Here is a 22,521-nt window from a genome sequence, read left to right on the forward strand (position 1 = left end):
ATATCCTTTTCCTATTCCCGTTCCAGAAATACAGTGTAGTAAAAACCAACCTAATTTTACTTCTCAAAAATTGATTCCAAAATATGGGACAGCCACCTGCAAATGCCTAATTTTAAAATGATTCATTTAATATATATGACTTGGCTGGTAAGTTAGTTCGTGGTCATACCAAATGTGTCAAAATTGGAGTTGGCCTTTTATTATACAGTAGTACAATGGAGCAGAAGGAGTATTAAACTGGCAACTGGTTTTGTATTGCTGATTCCAGTATTTAACGGCTTTGTGATTTTTGATGCATCAATACACATCCAAGAGTTTCAAGTTCCTTTATTTGTAAAAAGGGAGATAATGATAACTTCCTTACAGACTACTGTGAGAACCAAACAAAAGCATATATATATATATGTGAATGAAAGCACCCTGGACACTGTAATGGGGAAGTATTTTATAACACAGTAGTGGAACCAAACAGATAAATTAACTAAATAACCTGCTTAAATAGTCTTTCTTTTTATTGACTATTGACTGTATGAATACATACCGTCCATTTCACCTCCGGGCGAGCAAGTGGAATAAATCGTCCATCAAACATGTGAGAAAATGGCCCATGACCTTAAAAACAAAAGCAGCCTTAGAACAAGAAAAACATCTGTAAACCAACAAAAACCTTTTCCTTTTTTTTTTTTTGAGACGGAGTTTCCCTCTTGTTGCCCAGGCTGGAGTGCAGTGGTACAATCTTGGCTCAACACAATCTCCGCCCCCTGGGTTCAAGCGATTCTCCTGCCTCAGGGTACCGAGTAGCTGGGATTACAGGCGTGTGCAACCACATCCAGCTAATTTTGTATTTTTTGTAGAGATGGGGTTTCTCTATGTTGGTTAGGCTGGTCTCGAACTCCCGACCTCAGGTGATCTGCCCGTCTCAGCCTCCCAAAGTGCTGGGATTACAGGCATGGGCCACCACACTCGGCCAAACTGAATTCTTTAATCTTTTTAGTTTAACTTGAATAGCAAAAGAAATTAATAATCTAAAAATACAATCACAAAAAGGGACAAGCCCTTTCTTCCTATTTCTAAAACAGGAGAACAGGAAGCAGAAACATATGGAAAAGTAAGCTCTCCATTGAGCGGTCTCCAGTCACCAGGGCTTACATAAATCTGATAAAAGGGCAGTTTTTGTTGTTTTTTGAAGAGACAGAGTCTTGCTATGTTGTTCAGGCTGGAGTGCAGTGGCTATTCACAAGCATGATCATTATGCACTGTAGCCTTGGACTCCTGACCTCAAGTCATCCTCCTGCCTCAGCCACCTGAATAGCTGGGACTACAAGCATGCACCACCACACAGGGCTTGATAAATGGACAATTCTGTGTAACTAAAAAGAATGTTAATGCCAAAAACTTTTTGAAATCTTCAGATTGAAAATATCTGGATTAAAATAGCAGTTTTAAGAAAATCCACTAGGGCCAGGTGTGGTGGCTCATGCCTGTAATCCCAGCACTTTGGGAGGCTGAGGCGGGTGGATCACTTTGAGTCAGGAGTTCGAGACCAGCCCGGCCAACATGGGAAAAACCCTGTCTCTACTAAAAATACAAAAAATTAGCCGGGCTTGGTGGCGGGCACCTGTAGTCCCAGCTACTCGGGAGGCTGAGACAGGAGAATGGCGTGAACCTGGGAAGCAGAGCTTGCAGTGAGCCAAGATCACACCACTACACCCCAGCCTGTGTGACAGAGCAAGACTCCATCTGAAAAGAAAAAAAAAGGGGCTGGGCGCGGTGGCTCATGCCTGTAATCCCAGCACTTTGGGAGGCCGAGGCGGGTAGATCACGAGGTCAGGCGTTCAAGACAAGCCTGGCCAAGATGGTGAAACCCTGTTTCTACTAAAAATACAAAAATTAGGCAGGTGTGGTGGCAGGCGCCTGTAATACTACCTACTCAGGAGGCTGAGGCAGAAGAATCGCTTGAACCCGGGAGGCGGAGGTTGCAGTGAGCCGAGATTGCACCACTGCACTCCAGCCTGGGCAACAGAACAAGATTCCATCTCGGGAAAAAAAAAAAGAAAATCCACTGGGGTGCAGGAAGAAAAAATTAGAATTTATCTTATAACTCTCAAGCTTAAAAAAATCTATCTTTGGCCGGGTGTGGTGGCTCATGCCTGTAATCCCAGCACTTTGGGAGGCTGAGGCGGGTGGATCACCTGAGGTCAGGAGTTTGAGACCAGCCTGACCAATATGGTGAAACCTCATCTCTACTAAAACTATAATAATTAGCTGGGCATGGTGGCATGTGCCTGTAGTCCCAGCTACTTGGGAGGCTGAGGCAGGAGAATGGCTTGAACCCGGGAGGTAGAGGTTGTGGTGAGCCAAGATTGTACCATTGCACTCCAGCCTGGGCAACAGAGCGAGACTCCATCTGAAAAAAAAAAAAAAGAAGTGAGCCACTTAACTGGAGAGGGAAGTCTACCTAGACTAGCCTTGGCCCTGCTTTGCAAGTCACAGGCTACACATAAAGGCTCGCTAATGCAGTGCTCAGGCTCCTGGGGACTGGCAAAGGTTTCCCAATGATTCTCCCTCAAAATACCAAGAATCCATCAAATTGATCATCTAGGGGCTGGTATTGGTTCTTTGGAAGTCTCCGGGGGACATAAAAAGAGTGCCTACTTGCTTTAAGTATCTGGCTATCCAAACAGTGGCACGCACCTCCCTTCCCCTGCCCTGAGGGTACACACAAACTCTCAGGGTCCCTGAATAAGTAGGAATAAACTATAAGGATAGAGGTAAAAACCCCCATGATTTAAAAGGAACAGTCCCGGCCCAACGTGGTGACTTATGCCTGTATTCCCAACACTTTGGGAGGCCGAGGGAGGTGAATCACTTGAGGTCAGGAGTTCGAGACCAGTTTCAACAACATGATGAAACTGCATCTCTACTAAAAATAGAAAAAAATTAGCCAGGGGCTACTCGGGAGGCTGAGGCAGAAGAATCACTTGAACCCAGGAGGCGGAGGTTGCAGTGAGCCGAGATAGTGCCAACTGCACTCCAGTCTGTGTGACAGAGCAAGACTCCATCTCAAAAATAAATAAATAAATGGGACAGTCCCCTTTCTCTTTGTCACAGGAAAAGGATGATATTCTTTTGCTTGGATTAAAGTGGCCTAAGACCTCACATGCATCAGAAAAGACAAGGAGTTCTCTAAATGTGTTAATCCACTTGGGCAGATTAGAGATTATAAATATGAAAAAAAAATGGATTTCACCAAATAACCGAAGGAAAAATGGTGATTTTATTTGATAAGAAGGATAAGGCCAGGCGCGGTGGCTCACACCTGTAATCCCAGCTCTCAGGGAGGCAGAGGTGGGAGGATAGCTTGAGCCCAGGAGTTCGAGACCTGCCTGGGCAATATAGCGAGATCCCGTTCTCCACAAAAAGGAAGGAAAAAAAAAAAAGACCAAAAAAAAAAAAAAAAAAAGCGTAAGAAGGATAAAAGAAAAATAAAATTCACACATCATCCTAAAAGCAGTAGTAAGAAAAACTCACTATCAAAAAGCCCTTTCATATAACCTGTAGTAAAGATGATGGCCGGGCACGGTGGCTCATGCCTGTAATCCCAGCACTTTGGGAGGCTGAGGCTGGTGGATCACCTGAGGTCAGGAGTTCGAGACCAGCCTGGCCAACATGGTGAAACCCCGTCTCTGCTAAAAATACAAAAATTAGCTGGATATGGTGGTGCATGCCTGTAATCCCAGCTACTTGGGAGGCTGAGGCACGAGAATTGCTTGAAACCAGGAAGCGGAGGTTGCAGTGAACCGATAATGAGCCACTGCACTCCAGCGTGGGCAACAGAGCAAAACTCTGTCTCAAAAAAAAAAAACAACAAAAAAAAAACCACTTTAGCAAAGATGTTTAACATGAGAAATTCACTGAAAGTTGCCAAGAAAATAAAATAGCAATGTTTTCTACTTATGAATCATTCTAGAAAGAAGCAACAGTACATTTATACTAACGTCAACTGAAGAATTAAAATACAATTTCCATATTCTCTTGGTTGATCTGATTTTTTAACGTCAAAGAGAGGTAACATATGTTATGATTTTACATAACAACTTTGTCTCTTTGTACAGCTTACCGAGATCATGACAAAGTCCAGCAATCTGAACACAGAGAATATCTCGTTCACTTATCTGCAGCTCTGGTTGTTTTTCACCCAGTGCGCGAACTAGACATCCTGCTAGATACCCCACCCTGCAGAGCAAAAACACAAAAAGTCCCTTTCTGTTTGCAAGAAGAGTGATAGTTCTGGTCCTCAAGAACTTCAGTATGTTTCCTTAAACATTCTAACATACCTTTAGGGCAACTTTACTGAACAGTATATTTCAGAACTAGGCAGGAACACACACAAACGGAATCCCAAAAGCAGGACCTCTGGCTCAATATCACCAATTATTAGAGGAATGCACATCAAAACCACAGTGAGATACCACTTCACAACCCTTAGGATAGCTACTATTAAAAAAAGAAAACCAGAAAATAACAAGTGTTGGACATGATGTGAAGAACTTGGAAGCCTGTGCACTGTTAGTGGGGATGTATTATGGTGTAGCTGCCATGGAAAACAGTATGGGTGCTCCACAAAAATTAAAAACGGAATTACCACAGTGATTTAGCAATTTCACTTCTGGGTATACACCCACAATAGCGAAAGTAGGTCTTGAAAAGATTGGCTGGGCTCAGGGGCTCACGCCTGTAATCCCAGCACTTTGGGAGGCTGAGGTGGGCAGATCACTTGAGGTCAGGGGTTCGAGACCAGCCTGGCCAACATGTTGAAGCCCCATCTCTACTAAAAAATACAAAAATTAGCTCAGCATGGTGGCAGGTACCTGTAATCCCAGCTATTTGGGAGGCTGAGGCAGGAGAATTGCTTGAACCCAAGAGGCACAGGTTGCAGTGAGCCGAGATCTTGCCATTGCACTCCAGCCTGGGCAACAGAGCAAGATTCCGTCCCCAACCCCCTCCCCACAAAAAAGAAAGAAAATATATTTGTACAGACATGTTCATAGCAGCACTACTCAAAATAGCCAAGAGTTTGTAAAAGCAACAGGTATCCATCAACAAATGAATGTATAAACAAAATGTGGTAGATACATATGATAAAATATTATTCAACCTTAAAAAGGAAATAAAAAATAATTTAAAAATAAAAAATAAAAAAAAGGAAAGAAATACTGACACATGCTACAACATAGATGAACTTTGAGGAAATTATGCTAAGTGAAATAAGCCACTGACAAAAAGACAAATATTATATGATTTCACTAAGATGAGGTACCTAGAGTAGCCAAATTCATAAACAAAAAAAAGAGGGCCGGGTGCGGTGGCTCATGCCTGTAATCCCAGCACTTTGGGAGGCCGAGGTGGGCAGATCACCTGAGGTCGGGAGTTCAAGAACAGCCTGGCCAACGTGGTGAAACTCCATCTCTACTAAAAATACAAAATTAGCCGGGCGTGGTGGCAGGTGCCAGCTACTTGGAAGGCTGTAATCCCAGCTACTTGGAAGGCTGAGGCAGGAGAATCACTTGAACCAAGGAGGCGGAGGTTGTGGTGAGCCGAGATTGCGCCATTGCACTCCAGCCTGGGCAACAAGAGCAAAACTCCGTCTCCAAAAAATAAAAAAAAAAAAGTAGAATGGTAGTTACTAGGGGGTGTGGGGGGTTGCGGGGGGGGACATGAAGAGTTGTTTAATACGTATACAGTTTCGTGGTTTTTTTTTTTTTGAGACAGAGTCTCACTGTGTTGCCCAGGCTGGAGTGCACTGGCCTGATCTCAGCTCACTGCAACCTCAGGAGTAGCTGGGATTACAGGTACACCCCACCATGCTCAGCTGGTTTTGTATTTTTAGTACAGATGGGGTTTCGCCATGTTGCCCAGGCTGATCTTGAACTCCTGACCTCAGGTGATCCGCCGACCTCAGCCTCCCAAAGTGCTGGGATTCCAGGTGTGAGCCACTGCACCCGGCAAGTTTGGTTTTGTAAGATGATAAGAGTTTTGGCAATCGATTGGTTGCACAATGTGAATGCATTTAACCCTACTAAACTGTACACTTAAAAAACACTTAAGACTATGTATTTTCTATTCTGTGTATTTTACCACAGTTTTTTTTAAAGTAGGAATATCTGGCTTTGTAATGTTTACAACATAATTGGAGATGAAGTACTTAAATGCACTTCCATCTGAGCCCTTCCTAAATTCTTTTCCCCTGAACTCTGAGCTACATGAGGACAGAGGTGATTGTTATCTTTTTGTGGTTTGGTAGGGCTTAGTAAGGTTCGATAAATATTTGTTGATGAATGAACATTTGAGTATAGACACATGTTGTGCCTAACTAAAAATGCTTCTACACAAACAGAAAACCAAAGTAATATACTGTGAGTACTTCATGAAAATCTCAAAGACTGTCTATTCTTCCCTGTCCACTTCCTGCTGGCTCTATACTGTATAATGGAAATGCAGACCAACGTCTCAGCTTAGTTGTATGTAACAGAGGCATCGCCTTCTCTAAGATTATGAATGCTTTTTTAACTTAGCATTTCCTGACAGGTAAGAAAATGATCTGGTTTGAAAGAGCAACTCTGTACCAGAGTAAATAGAGAATACAGAAAAATTAAATAATCAAATATACATAATTAGTTGTATCAGTAACCGACCCATTAGCTTTCATTTATTTATTTATTTATTTATTTTGAGACTGATTCTCACTCTGTCACCCAGGCTGGAGTGCAATGGTGCTATCTCAGTTCACTGCAACCTTGGCCTCCCGGGTTCAAGCTATTCTCCTGCCTCAGCCTCCCAAGTAGCTGCAGCGTGCACCACCACGCCTTGCTAATTTTTGTATTTTTACTGGAGACGGGGTTTCACCATGTTGCTCAGGCTGGTCTCGAACTCATGATCTCAGGTGATCCGCCTGCCCCAGCCTCCCAAAGTGCTGAGATTGGCCGGGCACGGTGGCTCATGCCTGTAATCTCAGCACTTTGAGAGGCCGAGGTGGGCAGATCACGAGGTCAAGAAATCAAGACCACCCTGGCCAACATGGTGAAACCCTGTCTCTACTAAAAAATACAAAAATTAGCCAGGTGTGGTGGTGGGCACCTGTAATCCCAGCTACTTGGGAGGCTGAGGCAGGAGAATCACTTGAACCCTGGAGGCAGAGGTTGCAGTGAGCTGAGATCGTGCCATTGCACTCCAGCCTGGGCAACGGAGTGAGACTCCATCTCAAAAAAAAAAAAAAAAGTGCTGGGATTACAGGTGTGAGCCACCACGCCCAGCCCCTGTTAGCTTTTAATTAATATTTAAAAACAAATCCAACTGACCTGTCTATAGATACTTTCATTATTTTTCCAGGAAAGATCTGAGGTGGTTAAGAATACATAAAATAAATAAAATGCAACAAGGTAAATAAAAAGCCTCAATTTTGGGGCTGGGCACGGTGGCTCATACCTGTAATCCCAGTACTTTGGGAGGACGAGGCAGGTGGCTCACAAGGTCAGGAGTTCAAGACCAGCCTGGCCAAGATGGTGAAACCCCGTCTCTACTAAAATTACTAAAATTAGCCGGGTGTGGTGGTGGGCGCCTGTAATCCCAGCTGCTCAGGAGGCTGAGGTACAGAACTGCTTGAACCTGGGAGGTCGAAGTTGCAGTGAGCCAAGATTACGCCACTGCACTCCAGCCTAGTGAAAGAGACTCTGTCTCAAAAAAAAAAAAAAAAAAAAAGCCTCAATTTTCTCATCAATAAAATAAGGACATTATCATCATTTTGTAAAACTATTTATTCTCTAAAAGATTAAGACAACTATTTCTTTTTTTTCCTGTTTTCTTTTTCTTTCTTTTTTTTTTTTTTTGAGATGGGGTTTTGCTCTTGTTGCCGAGGCTGGAGTGCGATGGTGCAATCTCAGCTCACTGCAACCACCACCTCCTGGGTTCAAGTGATCCTCCTGCCTCAGCCTCCTGAGTAGCTAGGATTACAGGTGCGCACCATCATGTCTGGCTAATTTTGTATTTGTAGTAAAGATGGGGTTTCACCATGTTGGCCAGGCTGGTCTTGAACTCCTGACCTCATGTGATCCACCCCCCTCTGCCTCCCAAAGTGCTGGGATTATAGGTGTGAGCCACCATGCTTGGCCTAAGATAACTATTTCATGAGACAGAGAAAATACTTAAAAACTGCAAGTTCCCCACCCCATTCCCTTCTTACCCTAGACTATGCTCAAATCGATTGTGTGAAGCTCCTGGAAAAACATAGTAACCACCTCCCAGCTGTTTGATGTATCGAAGACGTTGAAATTGAGGTGTATCAATGATTCGGACAAGGAGAGGGTGGAGCTCAATGTGGCCATGGATAGGATCATTAATTACCTAGAAAATTATGTTTAATTAATAATGAATAACAACATGTAAGTCCAACTGAAATTTGTGTGCAGCCATTCCTAATTATAGTGCAAAGTCAAAGCTATTTGATTTTTCAAGTAAAAATACTAACGGAAATGACAAGATGTTAACATCATTACCTTATTTAGGTATCACTACCAGACAGATCAAGTATATTGGATTTGAGTATATTTTACTTCTTCCTAATGGATGTGAATAACAGAAAAATAAGGATTTTGATTTTTTATTATGTATATGACTTAATTAGTCTTTAATAAGTTTGTCTTGTATTCAAGTTAAACATACATATTCATTTCAATTTAAACACATTCATCCACATCATGTAACCCATATCACTATAGGTATTATGTCTAATTTTTTTTCTTTTTTTTTGAGACAGAGTCTCACTGTGTCACCCAGGCTGGAGTGCAGTGGCACGATCTCAGCTCACTGCAACCTCTGCCTCCCAAGTTCAAGCTATTCTCCTGCCTCAGCCTCCCGAGTAGCTGGGACTACAGGGGTGTGCCACTATGCCCAGCTAATTTTTGTATTTTGAGTAGAGACGGGGTTTCACTATGTTGGCCAGGCTGGCCTCGAACTCCTGACCTCAAGTGATCCGCCCACCTTGGCCTCCCAAAGTGTTGGGATTACAGGCATGAGTGACCGTGCCCGGCCTAAATTTTTTTTTTTCTAAATGTATCTATACAGCACTCATCATTAAAACAGAAAAGAAAGAAGGGAGGCAGGGAAAGAAAGAAAGATGGAAATTCCTCTACCATATAGATAAGAAATCATGCAGGTCCGAGTGCAGGTGCTCACATCTGTAATCCCAGCACTTTGGGAGGCCAAGAGTTTGAGACTAGTCTAGGCAACATAGTGAGACCCCATCTTTAAAAACAAAAATGCAGTGGCGCACATCTGTAGTCCCAGGTACTCTAGAGGCTGAGGTAGGAAGATCCCTTGAGCCCCAGGGGATCAAGGCTGCAGTAACCTACTATTGTGACACAACACTTCAGCCTGGGCGACACAGAGAAACTCTGTCTCAAAAAAAGAAGAAAAAAAGCAAGAAAATAATTTTGTACAGCTGAACAATGTGTTTATGTGTGTGTGTTCTTTTTGTTTTGTTTTTCTTAGAGATAGGGTCTCGCTTTCTCACCAGGCTGCAGTGCGTTGGCTATTCACAGGCACAATCATAGCTTACTGTAGCCTCAAACTCCGAGGCTCCAGGGATCCTCCTGCCTCAGCCTCCCAAATAGCTGGGACTACAGGCATGTACCACCATTTCTAGCTAATTTATTTTTATTCTTTGTGGAGACAAAGTCTTGCTATATTGCCCAGGCTGACCTCGTGTCCGCCCGCCTCAGCCTCCTGAAGTGCTGGAATTACAGGCATGAGCCACCGCGCCTGGCTAAAATCTACTTTTAAACCATTTAAGGACCTAAAAGCCTTCACTGTAAATTTTTCAGGTTGTAATAACTGTCTTTTTTGTTTGTTTGTTTGTTTTTTGAGACAGAGTCTAGCTCTATCACATAAGCTGGAGTACAATCAGGGCTCATTGTAACCTCTGCCTCCCAAGCTCAAGCGATCCTCCCACCTCAGCCTCCCAAGTAGCTGGAACTATACCACGCCTGGCTAATTTTTCTTTTTTTGGTAGAGATGGGGTTTCTGGCAGGGCATGGTGGCTCATGCTTGTAATGCCAGCACTTTGGGAGGCCAAGGCGGGTGGATCACCTGAGATCAGGAGTTCACGACCAGCCTGACCAACATGATGAAATCCCGTCTCTACTAAAAATACAAAAATTAGCTGGGCGTGGTGGTGGGCGTCTGTTATCCCAGCTACTCAGGAGGCTGAGGCAGGAGAATCGCTTGAACCCAGGAGGCAAAGGTTGCAGTGAGCTGAGATTGTGCCACTGCACTCCACTGCACTCCAGCTTGGGCAACAGAGTGAGACTCTAGCTCAAAAAAACAAAAAAGATTCACTGATACATTTGAAAAATTAGTCCTCATTATGTCAAACACTGCACTCCCTCTTCACCATTACACAATCTCAGCTTCAGAGGCCAACTGAACTAAATTTAGCATAAAGAACACTGTGTCAAGAACAAACCATGGTGACCTTGGGTTCGGCAATGGTTTCTTAAATATGACACTAAAAGTACAAGACACAAATGAACAAAAAAAATATAAATTGGATTACATAAAAACTTAAAACTTTTGTGATCCAAAGAACACCATCAAAAAAGTAAAAAGACAACCCACAGACTTGGAAAAAATATTTGTGTCTCATATCTCCCATAAGGATTTACATCCAGAACATATAAAGAGCTCTTACAACTCAAATCAAATTGTGTGTGATGGAACAACACTGTGAACTTTCTAAAAAGCACTGTCTTGCATACTAAAAATGAGTGAATCATACAACTTGTGAATTATATCTCAATAAAGCATTTATGTTTTAAGTATCAAGTTAGGTAGGTATCAAATTAGGGTAGAAATCCTTGAGGTCTGCAACTGAGTAGCAAACTAGGTCAATTCTTGTTGAGCTGCATTGCTGATGAAGTTAAATTCATTTAAGGTATTGATTTCATTACTAAGCCGTGATTCAGTAGTTTGAAAATCTATTTCCAATGACTGTCATTTATAATTTATAAATGAGGTTAAACAATGTTGGTGTTTTTTTTTTTTTGAGACAGGGTCTCACTCTGTTGCCCAGGCTGGAGTGCAGCGGCGTGATCATGGCTCACTGAAGCCTCCACCTCCCCAGGTTCAGGTGATTTTCCTATATCAGCTTCCCAAGTAGCTGGGACTACAGGTGTGCACTACCACACCCAGCTAATTTTTCTATTGTTTTCTATTGTTTGTAGATGGAGTTTCACCATATTGCCCAGGCTGGTCTTTGAACTTAAGGGCTCAAGTGATCCACCTACCTCAGTCTCCCAAAGTGCTGGGATTACGGGTGTGAGCCACCATACCCAGCCAACAATGTTCTTTTTACAGAAAAATAGAAAAAGAATAAAAGTGGGCAATTGAAACCACTGACTGCCTTAAATATTACTTCAAAAATATATTATTGGCTGGGCATGGTGGCTCATGCCTGTAATCCCAACACTTTGGAAGGCCGAGGCAGGCAGATCACGAGGTCAGGAGTTCGAGGCCAGCCTGGCCAATATGGTGAAACCCCGTCTCTACTAAAAATACAAAAATTAGCCGGGTGTGGTGGCACGCACTGGTAATCCCAGCTACTCAGGAGGCTGAGGCAGAATTGCTTGAACCCGGGAGGCGGAGGTTGCAGTGAGCTGAGATCCCGCCACTGCACTCCAGCCTGGGCAACCGAGTGAAACTCCCTCTCAAAACAACAAAACAGGGACAGCCACGGTGGCACACGCCTGTAATCCCAGCACTTTGGGAGGCTGAGGCGGGTGGATTATGAGGTCAGGAGATCGAGACCATCCTAGCTAACGCGGTGAAACCCCATCTCTACTAAAAATACAAAAAATTAGCTGGGCATGGTGGCACGCGCCTGTAGTCCCAGCTACTCAGGAAGCTGATTTAGGCTGAGGCAGGAGAATCACTTGAACCTGGGATTTGGAAGTTGCAGTGAGCCGAGATTGCACCACTGCACTCCAGCCTGGGAGACAGAGCAAGACTCCGTCTCAAAAACAAAACAACAACAAAACATTATTATATAGTTGAACCAAAAATGTTCATTAAATTTTTTCAGATGTGATTTTCAATAGAAAATAAGCCTAGAACGGGCTGGTGGCTCACGCCTGTAATCCCAGCACTTTGGGAGGCCAAGGTGGGCAGATCATGAGGTCAGGAGTTCAAGATCAGCCTGGCCAACCTGGTGAACCCTTGCCTCTACTAAAAATACCAAAAAAAAAAAAAAAAAAAAAAAAAATTAACTGGGCGTGGTGGCAGGTGCCTGTAATCCCAGCTACTCAGGAGGCTGAGGCAGGAGAACTGCTTGAATCTGGGAGGCAGAGGTTGCAGTGAGCCGATACCATGCCACTGCACTCCAGCCTGGGCAACAGAGCAAGACTCTCTCTCAAAAAAAAAAAAAAGAAAAGAAAAGAAAAAGAAAATAACCCTGTAGGCCAGACGTGTTGGCTCATGTCTGTAATCCCAACACTTTGGGAGGCCAAGGCAGACGGATCACATGAGGTCAGGAGTTCGAGACCAGCCTGACCAATATGGCGGAACCCTGTCTTTACTAAAAAAATACAAAAACTAGCTGGACATGGTGGCGTGCACCTACAGTCCCAGCTACTTGGGAGGCTGAGACAAAAGAATCACTTGAAACCGGGAGGCAGAGGTTGCAGTGAGCCAGATTGTGCCACTGCACTCCAGCCTACACAACAGAGCAAGACTCCATCTCAAAAAAAGAAAGAAAGAAAAGAAGTCTATAACTTGCAAAAGCAAAATTAAAATATGTATTCTTATAGAGAGGGATCTGAAATAACTCAAATACTATACATTACATCTATTTTTTTAAAAAAAGTGAAAAATGCAAATGATGATTGGGCAAAAAAGTACAAAAAAAGAAGATATCCTACATCTTCTCCCAGGTCTGAAACTAAGTTTTCTTAACCTAGGAATGTCAAAAGAGTAAATAAGGTCTATTTCCTGTCACTAACAAAACAAGAAACACTTCATCAAGTATGGTATTAGAATCACTCTGAAGAGCTTGTGAAAAATGCACATTCTGGCCGGGCGCAGTGGCTCATGCCTGTAGTCCCAGCACTTTGGGAGGACGAGGTGGGCGGATCACTTGAGGTCAGGAGTTTGACACCAGCCTGGCCAACATGGAGAAACCCCAACTCTACTAAAAATACAAAAACATTAGCCGGGTGTGGTGGTGTATGCCTGTAATCCCAGCTACTTGGGAGGCTGAGGCAGGAGAATCACTTGATCCTGAGAGGCAGAGGTTGCAGTGAGACAAGATAGTGCCACTGAGCCCCAACCTGGGTGACAGAGAGATTACATCTCAAAAAGAGGAAAAAAAAAAAAAAAAAAAAAAGGCCAGGCTCTGTCTCAAAAAAATAAAGTTTAAAAATATGTAAAACAATACTATACATTGTTTATGGATATACATAAATATGCAATAAGAGTAAAAACCATTCATGACAATGATAAACATCAAATTCAGGAAGATGCTTATTACTTCTAGGGAGAAAAGGATAGAAACATAATAAATAGAAACAGGGCCAGGCGTGGGGGCTCACATCTGTAATCTTAGCACTTTGGGAGGCCAAGGCAGGTCAATCTCTTGAGCCCAGGAGTTTGAGACCAGCCTGAGCAACACAGGAAGACCCCGTCTTTATAAAAAATACAAAAATTAGCCAGGTGTGGTGGCGTGCACCCATAGTCCAAGCTACTGGGGTGGCTGAGATGGAAGGATCACTTGAGCCAGGGAGACGGAGGTTGGAGTGAGCTGAGACTGCACCACTGTACTCCAGCCTAGATGACAGAGCAAGACCACATTTCATTAAAAAAAAAAAAAGTACAAAGGAGGTCTTCAATAGTTTCTAATATTTTGCTCTAAAAATAACAGACTTGAAGCAAATTAGGCAAAATATTAATATTTGACAAGTTGGGTAGTGGTCTACTTATGCTTTTCTGTATGCTTAACATATTTTAGTTCTTCTTCTGATTTAAATACTCTGCTCATTTTAGAAAGTGCAGAAAGTTTAGAAAAGATCCACTACTCACAATTCTATCACTGAGAAGCAGATTTCCTCCTATTCTCTTCAAAATGAATTTTACATAATTGAGTTATATCACTTTATATTCAAAAAACATAACAAACTCAGATCCTCTTACCTTCATTGTATCAACGTGGATTTGAACCAATCGCTGGATATAACTAAGCAGCTTCTTCCTCTCCCCCAAGGAACTAAAATTACAATAGGATAAGCAAGTCTATCATTATTTGCTTAATAATAATCCCTGCAGTATATAGTAGACATAATAAACTTTATATTATCTACACTAACAGAAGTTAGATTGGAAGGAACAATCAATAATTCAAACATACCCCTCCTAGAAACTCTCTCCTTCCTTTGCTGTTAAGATAGGGAACTCTCCTGCTGAATCAATATAGGCCTCCCACAGCCTTCTGTCCTTGACCCTCCTCTCTCTTGGTAAATTTAAGACTTGAAAAACTCCACATCTCCATGTCTACTCAATGCTCAAACTGTACTTCATTTTAACCAAACTGAAGTCAACATCTACCCTCATAATCCTGGATTGATTTATGAGCACCAGGTATGACTCAAGCATGAATGAAATACATATGAAGGCTTTAACTTTATTTATATTCATTTTCCATTGTCAGTACTCCCTCACAATGCTCCAGTTTCAAGAAAATACATAATGAGAATTAAATTTGAACAGCTCGAAGTCCTATGATTCATTATCCTGCTTCATTTACAATTACTAGTTGGGCCCAGCATATCATCCTCCCTCCTGGCTGGGTGTCAACAGAGAGTGCAGGCAAAGGGTTTTACTGATCTACTAGCTAACCAGATTGAAGAAAAGTATCTTTCTACAAGTCATACATAGACTGGGAGTCAGAGGCACTACATTGGCCTCTATGGTACACACTGAGACCCATGGTAATAAGAACACTTAAGAATAATATCTTGGGATACACAGAAGCATTATTACAGCTGATAAATTAAAGCAGCAAATTTCGTGTTTTCCTATTCCCCTATCCTCCTCATCAGTTTGACATAACAAGCACAGTGTAAAGCCAGGCTTTCAGAAGTACTTATAGGTGGACTCAGTTTAAGGGGAGTCACATAGTTGAGCAAAACCGGAGTCATAGCATAAAATATCAAACCTAAACTAACCCCATGACCACTTAATATTTTCCTAAACTGACACTTGGTATTCATCACTTAAAACCCCAAAATCGGCCGGGCGCAGTGGCTCACACCTGTAATCCCAGCACTTTGGGAGGCCGAGGCGGGTGGATCACCTGAGGTTGGGAGTTCAAGACAAGCCTGACTAACATGGAGAAACCCTGTCTCTACTAAAAATACAAAATTAGCCAGGCGTGGTGGTGGCGCATGCCTGTAATCCCAGCCACTCAGGAGGCTGAGGCAGGAGAATTGCTTGAACCCGGGAGGCGGAGATTGCGGTGAGCCGAGATGGCGCCATTGCACTCCAGCCTGGGCAACAAGAGCAAAACTCCAACTCAAAAACAAAACAAAACAAAACCAAAATCACTGATTAGAGTATATAAAAATAACCACCCAAAACCAGGGGGTTGTTTTGTTTGGCAAAGGACATGGCATTAAATAAAATTTAAAGAAGTCATGGGCCAGGATATCTAGATTATAAAAGAATTTTATTCCTGTGTTCCAACATTTCTGAAATTTAATGCTTCTTACAATTGACATGTATATTTAACGTGACAATGTTTCTATCTAACTTCTTTTTTTTTTTTGAAATGGAGTCTTACTCTGTTGCCCAGGCTGGAGTGCAGTGACGTGATCTCGGCTCACTGCAAGCTCCACCTCCCGGGTTCACGCCATTCTCCCGCCTCAGCCTCCTGAGTAGCTGGGACTACAGCCGCCCGCCACCATGCCCAGCTAATTTCTTTTTTGTTTTTGTATTTTTAGTAGAGACAGGGTTTCACCATGTTAGCCAGGATGGTCTCGATCTCCTGACCTCGTGATCCGCCCGCCTCGGCCTCCCAAAGTGCTGGGATTAAAGGCCTGAGCCACCATGCCTGGCCTGTTTCTTACTTGTTAAAAAAACCTTTATAAATCAATGGTTGTTCATAAAATTGAGGGCCTACTAGGAGTGCCTGTCTAAGCTGGATTCTCCCTAGAAAGCAGGGTCCAGGATAAGAGCTTGCAAGTAATTAATCTTGGGGTGAACTCTGGGCACAGGGATTGGGGGGTCTAGGGAGGGTAAAATAGGAAATTAGGTAAAAACAGTACAAAGGTCCATTAACAAGTTGATTGCATTGGTATTACTGTGAGCAACTGGATGGAGTGGTGGGTAGGGCTAATCCCACTGGCAACCTGTAAGGCAGCACTGTCTAGTAGAACTTTCTGCAATGATGGAAATGTTCTATATCTGCTCTGTCCAACACAGTAGCCATTAGCCATAGTGACTACTAAGTACTTGAAATATGGCTAGTGTAACTGAGGAATTTTTTACTTAATTTACTTCTAATTAATTTAAACGTGAAGCTAGTTGTTATTATACAGAACAATACAGCTCTAAGGAGTCCTACAGAATTTGAGTTATGAGGTGGGGCACAGAGACGTGCAATATAGTGTTCCTTCTGGAATTTTGTCTGTTTTGTTCACTCATGTGCCCCAAATTCATGGAAGAATTCCTAGTACATAGTGAGCTTTCCAAAAATATTCAGTGAATGAATCAATAGCACTCGGGTCCACAAACATGCACATGGCTCCCTTGAAAAGAAAGACTGTATTAGAACAAATTCCATTCAGGTCAAATAGTAAGCAACTATTATATACAAGAAACAAGTAGTAAGAGGGACTTTGAGAGGACTGAGAGGGCTGAAATGTGGTTATGAAAGAGTCATGCCGGGGGCAGTGGCTCACGCCTGTAATCCCAGCACTTTGGGAGGCTGAGTCAGGCAGATCATGAGGTCAGGAGTTCAAGACCACCCTGGCCAACACAGTGAAACACTGTCTCTACTAAAAATACAAAAATTAGCCGGGCATGGTGGCGCACACCTGTAGTCCCAGCTACTCAGGAGGCTGAGGTGGTAGAATCACTTGAATCTGGGAGGTGGAGGTTGCAGTGAGCCGAGATCACGCCACTGCCCTCCAGCCTGAGTGAAAGAGCAAGACTCCATCTCAGAAAAAAAAAAAAAAAAAGAACTTTGGGAGGCCTGAGGCGGGCAGATCACAAGGTCAGGAGATTGAGACCATCCTGGCTAACATGATGAAACCCCGTCTCTACTAAAAATACAAAAAATTAGCCGGGCATGGTGGCACATGCCAGTAGTCCCAGCTACTTAGGAGGCTGAGGCAGGAGAATCATTTGAACCCGGGAGGCGGAGGCTGCAGTGAGCGGAGATTGTACCACTGAACTTGAACTCCAGCCTGGGCAACAGAGTGAGACTTCGTCTCAAAAAAAAAAAAAAAAAGAAAAAAGAAAGGGCTAAGATGAGGTCCCTGGAGATTCTGATCCAAAGGATATTTACTGGAAGTCAGTTAAATGTTCTACAGTGATCTTGTTTCACAATGCACTTCTGTTATCAATTACTAAGCAACAGCGCAGGAAGTAATTCAGTATAATCCTTTGTTTTGATTCTTTGGTTACTGTTACCACAAACAACATGTAACTAAAATTTCAGAAGAGAAGGCCATATTTCCCCACTGTTGGCAATTTTCTAATAGAAACAAAATCTTCATTTTAAGAAGTATTTAAGGCCGGTCGCAGTGCCTCGCGCCTATAATCCCAGCACTTTGGGAGGACAAGGTGGGTGGTGGGTGGATCACCTGAGGTCAGGAAGTTCGAGACCAGCCTGACTAACATGGAGAAACCCCGTCTCTACTAAAAACACAAAATTAGCTGGGCATGGTGGCGCATGCCTGTAATCCCAGCTACTCGGGAGACTGAGGCAGGAGAATCACTTGAACCTGGGAGGTGAAGGTTGAGGTAAGATGAGATCGTGCCATTGCACTCCAGCCTGGGCAACAAGAGCAAAACTCCGCTTCAAAAAAAAAAAAAAAAAAAAGAAGTATTTAAGCACCAGATCCTCTACTGAGATCATTAAAGGAGCCCCACTCTAATCTAGACCCTAGAACCTACAGCCATACACAGAGATGGATCTATGTAACTATGTATGTATGTATGTATATATGTATCTATCTACCTACCTACCTATCTGAGACAGGGTCTTATTCTGCTGCCCAAGCTGGAGTGCAGGAGCTTATCATAGATCACTGCAACCTTGAACTCCTGGGCTCAAGGGATCTTCCTGCTTCAGCCTCCTGAGTGTAGGTGGGACTACAGGTGCATGCACAGTACCCGGCTAATTTTTTAATTTTCTGTATCACTATCTATAAAATTTACTAAGCGTTAATCATATGCTTCAACACTTTATGTACATCATCTCATTATTGTTATCCATTTTACAGGTACAGAAACTGAAGGGTTAAATGACTTCTCCCAAATTATACAACTAAAAAGTGCCTGTTTTGCATAGTGTCTTTAAATCTAATACCAGGGCATATTCCAATCTTTAGGAATACCTAGAAATATGCTCAAGATAGGGATGTAGCCTTGATTTTCTTACTAACATTTTTTTCCCTATTGGTTCTTATGTATTTCCCAGAGTGTATAATTCAATTATTCTGAATTTGAGAGTAAAAAGTTGGTCACTACAAACTTGATGAAGATTTGTCTGCAACATTATTTAAAATAGGAATAAGGCCAGACACGGTGGCTTACACCTGTAATCTCAGCACTTTGGGAGGCCAAGGCGGGCAGACCACCTTAGGTCAGGAGTTCGAGACCAGCCTGGCCAACATGGTGAAACCCTGTCTCTACTAAAAATACAAAACTTAGCCGGGCATGGTGGTGCATGCCTGTAATCTCAGCTACTCAGGAAGCTGAGGCAGGAGAATGGCTTGAACCCAGGGGGTTCAGTGAGCTGGGATCGCACCATTGCACTCCAGTCTGGGTGACAGAGTGAGACTCTGTCTCAATAAATAAATAAATAAATAAAATTAAAAATAAACTAAAATAGGAATAAACAGTAATAGCAAACATAGGATTTGTACAGCGAAAACAAACAGCAGGTGGCCAGGCGCGGTGGCTCACACCTGTAATCTCAGCACTTTGGGAGGCCGAGGCAAGTCGATCACTTGAGGCCAGGAGTTCAAGACCAGTCTGGCCAACATGGTGAAACCCCATCTCTACTAAAAGTACAAAAATCAGTGGGGCAGCCGGGCGCGGTAATTCCAGCACTTTGGGAGGCTGAGGCGGGCAGATCACGAGGTCAGGAGATTGAGACCATCCTGGCTAACATGGTGAAACCCTGTGTCTACCAAAAAATACAAAAAAGTAGCCAGGCGTGGTGGCAGGCGCCTGTAGTCCCAGCTACTCGGGAGGCTGAGGCAGGAGAATGGCATGAACCCGGGAGGCGGAGCTTGCAGTGAGCCAAGATCACGCCACTGCACTCCAGCCTGGGAGACAGAGCGAGACTCTGTCTCAAAAAAAAAAAAAACCAAAAAAAAATTAGTGGGGCATGGTGGTGGGCACCTGTAATCCTAGCTACTCAGGAGGCTGAGGCAGGAGAATAACTTGAAGCCGGGAGGCAGAGGTTGCAGTGAGCTGAGATACTCCAGCCTGGGTGAACAAGAGACTATCTCAAAAAACAAATGAACAAACAAAACCAGCAGGCAAGGGATTCTGCTGTTTTAAAGCACTTCATAGATTTAAAATGAGGACAGTTTATATCAGAGATTTTGGGCTTTGTCCCTAAAAGATGGATAAAGTGTGTTTGGTTATAATGTGAATTTATTTCTTCATTCTTACCTTACTCCAAGATTTTCAAAACGAGACTCATCAAGACAGGGCAGTAATGCACCTGTGATTTCATTTTCTATGGAAGAAAAAAGACAAATTCAATGTATACAACATATGCTTTTCATTTTCTTTCAATTTGGATCCACCAACATTTACCCAGATCCACATAAGTGAGTACCCACTACAGGCAATGGATTGTGCCAAGTACCACTTTTTTGATCTGCTACTTGTAAAGACTTAATTTTAATTAAATAACTAAACCAAGAAGCATTTTTTGATAAATCACGTGAAAATTTCAAAATTATTTGTGTAAATTAGTTCCAAGAAAAACCAGTTGCAAAAAGGAAAGTGAAACCTGACTACCTGTTGGGGTTTTGCCAGGTCAGCAGCTTCCTTTTAAATAGGAAAGGTTTGAGTTGGGGAGGGAAGGAAACCTAAGTCTATTGTTCTTAGAATTAACAAGTTAAAACCATGGATTCAAGAGTGCTTAAAGTGTTGATTTTTCTCAAACCTCCTGGGAAAGCACTCAATACTCTGTGATTTGAAAGAGTTCTGTGTGTGTGTGTGTGTGTGTGTGTGTGTGTATGTTGTTGGGTTTTTTCCTTTCTCTTTCTATACAATTAATTCTAATCTTTCCTGACCTCAAATTCCAGAACTCTGGACTATTTTCTTTTATTTTCTTTGAGACAGGGTTTTGCTTGTTGCCCAGGTTGGAGTGCAGTGGTGCGATCACAGCTCACTGCAGCCTTGACCTCCTGGGCTCAAGCGATCCTCCTGCCTCAGCCTCCTGAGTAGCTGGGACCACAGGCGTGTGCCACTGCACCTAGCTAATTTTTATTCTTATTTTTATTTTTTGTAAAGTTGAGGTCTCCTGATGTTGCCCAGGCTGGTCTTGAACTCTTGGGCTCAAGTGATCTTCCCACATTGGCCTCCCAAAGTGCTGGGATTATAGGTATGAGCCACTGGGCCAGGCCTCCAGTAGTTTTTGATGAGAACACTTGTTAAGGTATAGATCACATGAGTTCTAGAGTCCAAAGACCTAACCTTAAAAAATCTAGCTCTTTTTTGTAGTGGTGTGATCTCTGAAAAGTTACTTTACATCTTTGGACCTCGCATACATCATCGGTAAAATGTGTTGAGTATAGTAACTTATTTCAGACTTCTTGTGAGGCTGTATTCCATAATGAGAAAAGGGACACTGTACCTTGTGCTTGGCTTATCAAATTTAAAAAAAAATGGACTTAGATAAAGGGAGACTTTTTTTTTCTTTTCCGAGATGGAGTCTCACTCGGTCGCCCAGGCTGGAGTGCAGTGGCGGGATCTTGGCTCACTGCAACCTCCGCCTCCCAGGTTCAAGCAATTCTCCTGCCTCAGCTTCCCAAGTAGCTGAGACTACAGGCACATACCACCATGCCCGGCTAATTTTTGTATTTTTAGTAGAGACGGTGTTTCACCATGTTGGCCAGGCTGGGCTTGAATTCCTGACCTCAGGTGATCCACCTGCTTCGGCCTTCCAAAGTGCTGGGATTACAGGCGTGAGCCACCGTGCCCGGCCAAGAGAAACTTTATTAGAAAGAAAGACTATTGCTGGTCGGGCGTGGTGGCTCACACCTGTAATCCCAGCACTTTGAGAGGCCAAGGCGTGTGAATCATCAGGTCAAGAGATTAAGACCATCCTGGCCAACATGGTGAAACCCCATCTCTACTAAAAATACAAAAATTAGCCGGGTGTGGTGGCGGGCACCTGTAGTCGCAGCTACTCAGGAGGCTGAGGCAGGAGAATTGCTTGAACCCGGGAGGCAGAGGTTACAGTGAGCCGAGATCACGCCACTGCATTTCAGCCTGGCGACAGAGCGAGACTCTGTCTCAAAAAAAAAAAAAAAGAAAAGAAAAAAAGAAAAACTATTTCTATAGGGAGAAAGCTCCAATATCAGATATCTGCAAGAGGCTCAGGAATCAAACACATAGGCCGGCCGGGCGCGGTGGCTCACGCCTGTAATCCCAGCACTTTGGGAGGCAGAGGCGGATGCATCACCTGAGGACAGGAGTTGGAGACCAGCCTGGCCAACATGGTGAAACCCTGTCTTGACTAAAAACACAAAATTAGCCAGGCGTGGTGGCGTGCACCTGTAATCCCAGCAACTAGGGAGGCTGAGGCAGGAGAACCGCTTGAACCCGAGAGGCAGAGGTTGCAGTGAGCTGAGATTGTGCCGGTGCACTTCAGCCTGCGTGACCGAGCGAGACTCCATCTCAGAAAAAAAATAAAATAATAAAATAAATTAAAAAAAATAATCAAACAGAGGCCCAAGAACCAAACAGAGGTTGGGCATGGTGGCTCACACTTGTAATGCCAGCACTTTAGGAGGCCGAGGCGGGTGGATGGTCACTCGAAGCCAAGAGTTTGAGACCAGCCTGGCCAACATGGCAAAACCCTGTCTCTAATTAAAAAAAAAAAAAAAAATGAGGCCGGGCGCGGTGGCTCACGCCTGTAATCCCAGCACTTTGGGAGGCTGAGGCAGGCGAATCACGAGTTCAGGAGATGGAGACCATCCTGGCCAACATGGTGAAACCCCATCTCTA

The 22,521-nt window shown here is 43.3% G+C and overlaps 1 protein-coding gene across 1 annotated transcript in view; it reads right to left on the reverse strand.

The window, feature by feature from the left end:
- The window catches only part of SAMHD1 (SAM and HD domain containing deoxynucleoside triphosphate triphosphohydrolase 1), a 58,308-nt gene that overhangs the window by 33,752 nt on the left and 2,035 nt on the right, over window positions 1–22,521 (reverse strand). The window contains 5 exon segments of the mRNA NM_001279186.1: window positions 542–612; window positions 4,121–4,236; window positions 8,240–8,400; window positions 14,236–14,308; window positions 19,951–20,017. Of these exon segments, the coding sequence (NP_001266115.1) occupies window positions 542–612; window positions 4,121–4,236; window positions 8,240–8,400; window positions 14,236–14,308; window positions 19,951–20,017 (488 nt within the window).

The sequence above is a fragment of the Pan paniscus genome, chromosome 21 (genome assembly GCF_029289425.2).
Source record: "Pan paniscus chromosome 21, NHGRI_mPanPan1-v2.0_pri, whole genome shotgun sequence".
In the NCBI taxonomy this organism is placed as follows: domain Eukaryota; kingdom Metazoa; phylum Chordata; class Mammalia; order Primates; family Hominidae; genus Pan; species Pan paniscus.